The sequence below is a fragment of the Nelumbo nucifera genome, chromosome 6 (assembly GCF_055504915.1).
Source record: "Nelumbo nucifera cultivar China Antique chromosome 6, China Antique-T2T, whole genome shotgun sequence".
Lineage (NCBI taxonomy): Eukaryota > Viridiplantae > Streptophyta > Magnoliopsida > Proteales > Nelumbonaceae > Nelumbo > Nelumbo nucifera.
The window spans coordinates 3,351,354-3,362,701 of record NC_142654.1 but is presented as its reverse complement, the minus strand read 5'-3'; the positions used below and the strand labels follow the sequence as shown (position 1 = coordinate 3,362,701).

Genomic DNA, 11,348 nt, shown 5'->3' with positions numbered 1-11,348 from the left:
AGATGATGGATTTAAAAGCATATGCTTGCAAAAATAAATGTTGGATCACTTTTAACCAAAGTAGCCAAACAGGCCCTTCATTTTTCTAAAACCAATCTAACCAAAATAAATAAATAAATGGGGAATTCTGAGGATCTCCGTTACATTGGGCACTTCTCTCAATCAAAAAAAGCCAATGAATTTCTAGTGATCATTGTAGAAATGCAAATGTTGAGTGAAAAAACTGAAGATGATAAGATCAAATGAACCTATTTCATAGAAGTTCTACTTTACTGATTTTTTAACCTCACGATACTCTAATTTTAGAAGGGTCGAGGTGTTTGATTGATAATACAAGTCCTACCTACCTTACCTGAAAAAGCCTTTTAGGTCCTATTAAATTGCAGGTACAATCTCTTTTTACGAGGCTACGCCTCATTTGGATAAGGTGGCATTAGCATCCACCTAAAGAAGTGATTGAGGATCAAAGTTATCTTACCTAACCCCGACTCCCTGAGGTGGCATTAGCCTTTTAGGTCCTATTAAACGCATCCATCATACGTTTAGAACGCACGAAACACAAATTTTGTCTCTCAAATCTCAATCGATATCTCATGCTCACTAATACGCATTAATACGCTAAATAAATAATAGGAGCTGAGATATATGAATCTTTTTGAAGTTTGAACGTTAGTGCAAATGATTTGAGTGTAAATTCTCATATATTTTTGTTTTAAATTTTAGCCCATTTTGTTTGATTGGAGTACAAATGAAGTAAATTAAGACATGAAACAGAATAAAGTAAAACCCAAAAACAAAATTAAACGAGAATTTGCATTCTTTTCATTTGCACTCATGTATTTGTATTAGTGCAAATAAAATTGCACTGCAATCAAACATAACCTTAGGCTCAGTTTAAAAGGAGTATATGTAGACTGCAAAACCATATATTTTGTAAGCCTTGTATGCTGCATTGGGAGTGGGGGAGTGGGGAAGAAATAAATCATCTAATCCTTTACCCTAAGCATTTTTACTACTTTTTTTCCCTTGAAACTTCATGATATACGAACTTCTGTCAACTACCTTTGCCATACTCTGAATTGCAACGGTGGGCTGGATTTGCTGTTTCAGAAAAATGGGCTTAAGAGCCTTTTCAAGATTTTACAGGTATGAATGGGGCCACACAGCATGTATTTGCTCCTCACAGAGCACGCACCTCACAACACATCCCATCCTGCATTGTAGGGGTATTCATGGGTCGGGTTGGGTCGGTTTGAGTCATTTTTTTCAATCGACTCGACCTAGTCGGTTTACTTATTGACTAAACTGAAACCAATCGACTCTGAAGCAAAACCGACCCAAACATGAAGGGTCGGTTTATCGGTTTAGCCAACTTTTATATATATTTTGAACTAAAATATCTGTTTATATTTAAGTTTATTTCTTTTTTAGTTTTTATGCAAAACCAAAATATATATTTAAATCGATTATTTTTCTATGCAAAACTGATTTTTTTGTCAATATATATTTAAATTTATACAAAACTGAATTAAATATTGTACCAATGTATTACATTTGTATTGGTTTTACGTTTTTAGTTTTTATCATAAATAACCATTTTTTTTTTCGAAGTTCAAACAAAACACAAATAAAATATATCAACATTTAACATATAGGGTAAGGACTACTTAATAATTACTTAAAAATAAAAGATCGATTCGGTTCAAAACCAAACCAAATTGTTGGTTTATTTTTTTATACAAACCAAAATGGACCAACTCGGATTGGGTCAGGCCAATTTGGTCGGTTTGACATTTAATATGAACACCCCTACTGCATTGGAAGCGTACTACCACGGAAAATGCAAGGCATGTGAAGGGAGATGGCGTGTTTAGGCATTAACATGTTGGTTTCCCCATCAGATATGTTGGTTGGATATGTAAACATCACATGGAGTGTCCATGTTACAAACAACCCCTCTTCTTTCAAAGGTTGCGGTCTGCGGACTTGCGGTGGTGAAAAACATTTACTCTCAAGGCTGTGTTGGTTGCAATGCAAATAAATTTGCACTGGTGCAAAACTTTGATTGTGCAAATGATTTGAGTGTAAATTATGATCTATCTTAGTTTCAAATTTTAGCTTATTTTGTTTGATTGCATTACAAATGAAGTAGATATGAAACAGAATAAAGTAAGACCCACAACAAAATTAAATGAGAATTTGCATTTTATTCATTTGCACTCCCATGCTTTTGTACTAATGCAAATAAAATTACACTTCAACCAAACACAGCCTAATGAAAAGAGACTTTCAAAATGAAAACCAACACAAAATATAGAGAGAGAGAGAGATGACCGGGATTCAACAAAATCCATGACTGACGGGTTGACGACAATTGGGAGGGTTGAACCATCCTAAACAAAAATTCATAAAAACAATATTTCTTCACTAATAATTTTAGAAGCATCAAACAAATTATGACGGCTTCGACGTGCACCTAGGAAAAAGCAAACCATACAATCTGCTTTCCTGAAAACATGCCATAATTGTTTAAAAGTACAAACTGCACAGAACTAAAGGTGCAATTAACAAAGTTTGCTTTTGTAACAAAACAGAATTTTACAGGTATTATTTGTACATAGATTTTAGAAATGGTCGATCTTGACAGGTTCTTTAGCATCTTCTGAAGGTTCTACTGTGGCAACAGTCTGGTTTGGCTGAATTGGTAAAGGCTGCATCTCCAACTTCCTTTTCTCTTTGAGAATAACCTGCCTTGGCATTACTTCGAGAAGAAAGCTTGCTCCATTCCATATGGTTGCTGAGACCTTCAGTGTTTGAAAAATCACATGCATTTCATATGATAAAAAGATTGGGACGGTGAGTGCCATGGTTGCAACAGTGAATACAGCTTGGAGTAGGATATACATCAGCATGCGGTTCTGATCCCCTAGTAAACCACTTAAACGCCACCATATGTTGTTTGCTTTTTGTGCTTTCTTGGAGAGTTCCCTGTTAAAATAAAGGGAGTATTGGCATAGAGAAAAAAAAAAAAAAAGGCTAGCAAACTATGTTTTGGTGAGTTAGCATGTGTGCACACGTGTGTGTGTGTGAGAGAGAGAGAGAGAGAACCTGTAAGAAGTCATGACTTCAGGATCCCTTAGTAGCCTCTGTCGGCGAAGGACATTAACAATGAGAAAATAAAGAACCTGCCACAAGGTGTAAGCAGCCAGGGGAACCACAAACAGCCATGTCCAGAGGTAAGATTTATTTTCAACGTAAGGCCATGAAGCCCTACGACCAGCATTTCCATCTGAGTGCATGGCTTCAAATGTTGCTGGATCCCACCATCGAATGGTAAAGAAAACAATCCCTGCAAAGAACATAGATCAATGAAACAAATTTGATGGATTTAGAGATCAAGTCCAGGAGGAAATACTGTCCATTAGGCCATTATAGAAAAATGGTATAACTATTCCTTGTAAAGCCTGTTTTCATTTGCTTTACATCTTGGAACCATAGTATCAGACTATCAGTAGACCTGTTCACAAGCTGGGCTTTGGGCACAGCCCATGAACATTTTACACTGCATCAGGCTCAGGTTTCAGGCTGGGTCCATTTAAATTTTGGAAAAACCTAAGCCTGAGCCCAGCCCATGAACATGTCTAAGTACCAGCAACTAATCAGTATATAAGTGAAGCAGTCATAGCCATTGGTACATCAAAATTAGCCAATGTTTTGGATAGGATTTTGAAGCCTTCATATGACAAATTATTAGCCAAAAGAGAGAGGAGGGATCCAAAAGGACAAATTACAAGACAAGATTGTAGCCAAAAGAGAGAGGAGGGATCCAAAACTCCATGGTGGAATTTTTAAGAAGGCAATGTAGTCAATATTGTTCATGTATTCTTTTTTTTTTTTCCTTCATTCTTCTCCGCCAGCTCTTTGCTCCTTCATGGTAGAAAGGTGATATAAATCTCACCTCCCAATTTATGTCTACATGAAGATTATATATTATGGAGTCGCATCATATAGTTTGGTGTGTCATTGTAATGGCGCACATGTAAGTGCTGGTAATATGGAGATGCTTTATAAGCACGCTTCCCATCAATCTAGAGCATTTCAATAAAAATGCACCATATCCCTAGATATTGGATTTCTTCATAAAATAACCTGAAACATAATATATGTACTCATTTCTCATTAAGGTCAATTCAGTAAGTAGCCCCATTTGAGGCATAGGTTTGTCATATAGAGTTGATGCAAATACAAGGTAGGGCATCAGTTCCTAGCTCCTACATGTTAAAAGCATCTTCTCATGTGAGGCACTGCTTATTGAATCAAAATCCTTCTAATAATTCACAAAACCTTTGGTCTTTTTTTTTTTCAAAATTGACTGCTAAGTTTAAGCCCCAATCTTTGCCCATTCAAAAAATTGCCTCAAAAAATGAAGGTTCTAGGTATATGACCTACACTATAAACTAAGGTTCTAAATATTGATACGGGTCGATACGCTGGTGCTCTTTTTGTTGTGTTTTATTTTTTTTTCAAAACCAGTTCAGAGGGGTCAGTTTAAGTCCCGGCTACCCTCTGAACCATGGCCTGACCCGATACACCCCCTGTAGGGGCGTAACGGGAAGGCCCTGATACGATATGTATCGGCCAATACAGGCTGATATGTAACGATATTTTGAACCTTAGTATAAGCAACCTAAGAAAGATTCAACAAAAGCAGCCAATGATCCCATAATTGAATTGGCCACTGAACATCCCTTGCTTTGAAGAGGCAGGGATCCAACCTGCACAATGGTAGTGGCGTATTGGGCAGTATCGATAGCGTTTTTTTTTATTTTAGTTTTTTTTCGAATCTAGTTCAGAAAGGCCGGTTTAAGGTCCACCCTCGGAACCGGTCGAGACCCTGAAACACCCCCTGTAGGGGCATATCGGGAAGCCCCCGATACGATACATACTGGCTGATACGGCCCGATATGTATCGATACTTTGAACCTTGGGTCTAGCATATATAGTACACTGCCCCTATAGGGGTGATAGCTGCATTTCCATAACAAAAAAAAAAACAAGATCATCTTTTACGAAAATAAAAGAGGAAACTTTGAAGTCATCAGCATACAAGAAAAGATGGGAACCAGGAGGAAAGAAAGGCCGTTTTGGCCTTCAAGTTATGACCACATTGAGGTGGAGTCTGGTACACAGGTTGTCATTAGATGAATGCTTTAGAGTTCTAGGGGCCCTTGGTCTCTATTACAGTATTAGATCTTTGGCATCCAAAGTGGACATCTTGTTAAGACTTGAGAGTTGCCCCAAATCAGTTATTTCTCTACACATGCCATGGAAAAGGCACGAGTAATTGGGAGGAAATATCTATATCGGGGATTTTCCAGGATATGGGGTTTGTGTTTTCCATAGTTTAGGTCCTACCTTATTTGTTTTAGTTCTTCATTTCAGGGCTTGACAACTATAAAATTTTCATTTATTCATTGAACAAAGATTGTTATCTGCATACAAGAGAAACATAGGGGATAAAAAATCGCCATTACATCAATCCTTGAAGGAGGCAATACCTATAACAAGACAATAAGAATTTAAGCTGGCAAAGGCCATATGACTATAACATGTAATGAGTAGTATGAGCAGGGCATCACTCCAAAGCAAAACAAATACATGGTAAGGACAAACTGAATGATTTAGAGGGAATAGAACCTACAACACTACTTCTAGCTTGCAAAGGAACTGCAACGGATGGAATAAGATAAAATAAACATCAATGAGGATTTATTCAATAATCAGAAACACAAAGATACACTGTAATTAAGATGATCTAGAATTTGGGATATAAATGGGGAAAGAACAGCAGAAATAAAAATCATGCTATTGCAATGTGCAGATAACACTCTCAACAAAATACAAATGGTTGTCAGTATTTTGATTTAATTAAAAGTTGATGTTTAAAAGGAAGAATGAGGGAATGAATTCAATTTTTTGTTTAAAAAAGGATACCTTTCATTTAAAGGGAGATGCACAAAAAAAAAAAAAAAAAAAAGAATCGGCCATGAAATTCAAATCCCTCAGAAGCCATCTATAGTTGCAAGAAAGACCTGCAGAAATTTCCTGTATCTCATTCAAAAAGTAAGTCTACAAGGCCCACAGCCACTGCTAGAAGCTCACCCAAATTAAATTCCTACAATTGCCTTCAACAAGCAATGGCCACGCATGGATGGAATTGACCAGCCTCAGACCAGTTAAAAGCGCTCCAGTTTCTGCTTCAGAGGCATCCAATTCACCAATAGGCCACTAAACACCCAATAACAGGTCAGTGATGGAGCCTCCAATCCCTGCAGGACCCCAATGGCCATCTTTACTTCTACGACTTCCATCAAACATGAAATGGTAATTACAAACAGGTCTTGAATCCAGATTGTTCAGAGAGAAGGTTCCAATCCTGAAGTATGTAGAACATGAATTCGATGTTGCTAGTCTCAACTTAATCCAGCTTACTCATCTCTCTTATCTTCCTTTCTTTTTGGCCTCATCTTTCATTTATCTTTTTTATCCTCAGTGATTTGGTGAAAAGGACAGATATTGAGGGAAAATGCTCAAAGAAATTGTAATAATCAAGCCACAATAACCATGTAGGCAAAGAAAAGAAATCCTGGAAGCTATGACTCATCCAAGTGAATGACTGAAAAATGATGGATATTTCTATAAGCCACTATGTTCACCATATGAAAGGTACAACGCCAAGTAAAGCCTTGTAGGAACTAAATTGCATGGACTAGATCAGAAAGATAGCTTCATGGAACCAAGGTTCAAAATTTCGTCACATATCAGCCCATATCAGCCGATACGTATCATACCAGTGGTTCACTGATACGCCAAATACATAAGCTTTAGTGTTTTGACCTGTTTCAGGGGGTAGAAAACACTTAAACCGACCCCCTCTGAACCGGTTTTGAAAAAAACAAAAAAAGGAGGTGTGGGGTCAAAAAATCCCAATACGCCCCATATGGTGTATCGGTGTGTATCGATACTTGGAACCTTGGGTGAAACCAACAGTTGTAGGGTTGAATATAAGTAGAAGTAAGCAAAAGAACTCTTTTGCAGTACTGATAGTATCACATCGTAATAAATTTTGTTGGAAAGAATGATTCCAAAACTCACCAGGTAAAAGATGTATCAACACACTGACAATTTTATCAGGAGAACTGAAAACCAGGCTACAGCGCCAAACAATCAATGCCCATGCTAATGGTCCCTGCAGCACCAGTCAGGTGGTTAAGAGAGCCCGAACAAAGAAAAAAGTACGCCACAATGTCAGCCATCAAAGCAGAGTAAAATAACCATGACCATGCACCTACCTCTGCAAATGAGAAGCAAACCATGAAAAATTTTTCGTTTCTTGGATACAGAATAAGCATAACCAAGAAAAGTGTATTGGCATAGTAGCAGAAGTCCTGCAGGAGACAAGAAATAATGAGATTGCACGTGAAACCTAAAAAAATAATGTTGTATTCTTCTACATATACATTTGGTTTACTTTTGCCTCTAATTAACTAAAAGTTGTGCCCCAAGGTTGACTCCAAAATATGTTCTTTAGTGCTTTGTATGTATCATAAGAAACCAGCCAAGTCAATAATAAAGGTTATACTTCTTTCCAAGTAAATAGCCAACCCCGTATAGTTGGGACAAGGTTTAGATGATGACAGTGATACTTCCTGCCAAGTAAAGACCAATTTCTTGTGGTCGTCACCTATTTATCTACTGATCTAACTCAGTAGACAGAAGAGATTTAGAATCTAACCTGAAAGATCCAGAAATATCTTTTAGAGGAAGTGTTGGAAAAGCATGTCTCTAGCACTGGGGCCTGAACCTCTACAAATTTACACAATAGGAGAATGCTTCCCTATACTTGGGTAGGCAAGATTTTATTAAAGAATCAAACATCCAGTTCTCCCCAAACATCTGAGTCTTATCTTACCTTTTTATTCCACTCAACATACAGAACACCAATCTTTCATAAAGCCAACAAATGTGCTCCTAATCAGGAGACTCTTATAACTACAATTTGTTTTGCATTATTTCTTTGAAATCAATAACAAAAAGAATTTTCATTGCAGGAGAAAAATGAAGGAGGTAAAACCAGAAGGCTAGGCACAGAAAAACAAGAAGAGGGGGCAACAAGCCTGAATGGAAGAAAAGACCACCCTATAACTCAAACCCAGCAGCACCAATTTTCGACTAATAGGCTAGAAGGATAAAAGATGTGCATAATCCATTAGCGAGCCTGAGCATCCATTCTACTAACACCACAGAACCGCATGGATAATTGTTAGAAATGCCTAGTCATATCTACTTGTACTATTCATGTGGCTTAAATCTCAACATAGTTAATTCTCAATATCCTAAATGTCCCACTGAACCCATCATGTTCTAAAATTTACAAATAAAACTTGCTTCGCAAAACTAAAGCTAAGGAAACATAGTTAATTGCCCTCTGCTTTAGTATTAAGGAAACATCTTTGCTCCTACCCAAAAGCAGAATGTATCTTCAAGATCTGGAATAACGTAATGAGGAGAAACCATATAGCGCAAAAGAAAGGGGGTCATCTGTGTCATACAGAAGATGAATCTATTTCTTATTTCCCATAATTGTTGCGTGATTGTCCAAACAGAAGATCCATAAACCACCTCTAGAAACCTAAAACAAGTTGTGTGATTGTACCTATCATGTTGTCATTTCTAGAATCTAGACGACTCTACAAGCACCAAAAAATGGTTCTAGTTGCATCCATTGGTGACAAAGGATGTCAAACTCATGAGTCATGACCTATTGTCTGCGGGAGTCGGCTCGCTGGATTCAACCGAGCCTATGACTCAATATTGAAACTTGTTTACCAAAGCATACGGCCGGCCATATGCAGATTATTCACCCTTTTTTGTAAGTAGAATTCACCATTGGAATGCGAATAAATGCAAAAACTATTTAGGATGAAATGAGTTAAAAAAGAAAAAGAAAAAGTGAGATGCCGGGGCTCACCAGAAGATAGTAATGCCATTTCTTGAAACGATAGTATATCCATCGCAGAGGAACGAATATGACATAGAAGAAACAGTATACATATGGAACATCTTGCGGTCCTGAATTTGAGCAATAAAATAGAAACTCGGTAACAAATTTCTTCTCATTAACTGTATGTTGAGGGGGGGGAAAGAACATGTACATCTAAACGAAATTCAATTATTTTACTCACTTGATCCTAGCAGAAAACAGAATGCGCCGAACCCAAGAACCCCTATTAAATGGGTCACCTAAATATGCAAGAACAAATCAAATAAATACAATCGTCAAACATGAAATAAACAATAAAAGAAACAGAATTTTGAACAAAACCAATCCAAACAACAAATAACCATCCTATAAAATTACAAGAGAGAGAGAGAGAGAGAGAAATGAAACACATAGGCTGACGTAAACGGTGAAAGCATACCTTGTTGATAAATCTCTCATGCTCTTCGGCTTGCCTAGCGATTTTTACCGCTTGTTTCGATATGATTTCCTTAGTCTGAACGGCTTGCTTGGATATAATCTCCTTTGTAACTTTCTATCAACAACAACCCAAACACCAAATCGTTTTTTTTTAATGGAGGGAGAGAGAGAAAGATAAAGAGTTGCTTATGGAAATTAAAAAAAAAAAGATGCAATTCTAACCTTAGTGCGATCGCTGAACCTCTGCTTCACCGTTGGAAATGGATCACCTCCATCTTCAGCATCTTCTTTATTGGACATTTTTCCTCTCCTTCCGTGGGTCGATATTTTCTTGCGAAATATATGCGGACGCAGGGGACTCCTCGAATGAAATTAAAAAGCAACTAGGCCTAATCCATTCTCTCGCCAACGCCTCTGGCAAACTGTCGACTGTCGGGCTACCGTCCCCTGGTTTTTCGAATTTCGAGTTTGGATTTGGATTTATATGAAGATCTGAATAACCGAATCAAGCAATGTTTTAAACCCGTGGTTGATTCAGACGGTCGGATCGTTCAACCCGTCACCAGTCACCCTATAAGAATTCCGACTCCATTTTACACCAACCGACCTCAGTACTAAGGGTACGGTATAACCGTGAGCTCTTTTTTGAAATCGAACCAGTCATCGGCTTTTGGAAAACTGTTAACATCGATTAACCGCTTGTTTGGTTCGATTCTTTGGTTTTTCATTTTTTATTTTTAGGGGTTCTATTAGTAGATAAGGGCAACTTTTTGCCTTAAATATCAATAAAAAATAATGTTTTTATAAAATAATTAAAATAGAATAATTTTTTGAAAAAAAATATTAAAAAAGGATAGTAATACTGTTTATTTTCTTTCCCTGCCTCTGTATTCATGCAAACAATATAGAAAATGTGCACGATGGTTGCACTCTACTTTTCCATGTTGGTGGCGTATAGTTCAGTGAAGTGGTGGAAGATATTTACGACGGAGCAGTGCTCCAGCATCAATCGGTTCGTTGCTGTGTTTGTTGTTCCGGTGCTGTCATATCTCAGAACAGCCCATACGACCATACCAGATGGACACCAAATTCATACTGGCTGATACTGTTTCTAAGATCTTGGTGCTTGTTTTGCTCTCCCTCTGGGCCATGATCTTCCATGGAGGACTAGATTGGTTAATCACTCTCTTCTCTGTTGCAACACTGCCAAACACAGTAGCCATGGGCATTCCACTGCTCAAGTTCATGTAATGAGACTTCACTCAGAGCCTCATGGTGCAACTGGTCGTTTTACAATGTATAATCTGGTACTGATATTATCTACTCCATAACCCAATTCTGTGCTACGCCATTTCTTTATTTGATTTGGTTTTCTTTCTTCAGTCACACTGCAACTCTCTCTCTCTCTCTCTGTCTGTGCTGTGAAAAGATGGTAAAACGTAGTGAAGGAAGACAAAGATTAGACAAGAATAATGAATGTTTTGTCATTGGGTCTATGTAAAAGCTTTAATCTGGATATGGGTTATGATGCAGGTATACGCTTTTACTGTTCTTGTTTGACTACTAATCCAGGACCAGTTCCCGGGCTCCGCATCTGCCTCCATAGCAAAATTCGAGATCGACGGTGATGTAATTTCCCTCGACGGCTGGGACTCACTACGTATCGAGTCAGAAGTTGACGGCAACGGCTGCATTCGAGTTCGTATTCGACGGTGACAACATCAAATACACACCGACGTGGATCAAATCTCTGGCAGGTGGGAGGGTTTTCCGGCAGACGTCACCAGCATTCTCCGGCGTGAAAATGGTGTGGGAGTCACCGGGGAAAGGTCAAACTGGGGGGACAAACAAGGGTGCAAAGATATTG

General features: G+C 38.0%; 1 protein-coding gene across 1 annotated transcript; it reads right to left on the bottom strand.

The window, feature by feature from the left end:
- Positions 1 to 2,404: 2,404 nt before the first annotated feature.
- On the bottom strand, positions 2,405 to 10,054 carry LOC104609371 (glycerophosphocholine acyltransferase 1). Its single transcript, XM_010275670.3, has 8 exons — positions 9,704 to 10,054; positions 9,483 to 9,596; positions 9,246 to 9,303; positions 9,032 to 9,132; positions 7,353 to 7,448; positions 7,156 to 7,249; positions 3,109 to 3,349; positions 2,405 to 2,988 (listed from the first exon to the last, which is right to left on the bottom strand). Exons 1-8 carry the CDS (start codon positions 9,779 to 9,781, stop codon positions 2,625 to 2,627), a joined length of 1,146 nt encoding a protein of 381 aa, XP_010273972.1. The 5' UTR covers positions 9,782 to 10,054; the 3' UTR covers positions 2,405 to 2,624.
- Between the last annotated feature and the right edge of the window lie 1,294 nt (positions 10,055 to 11,348).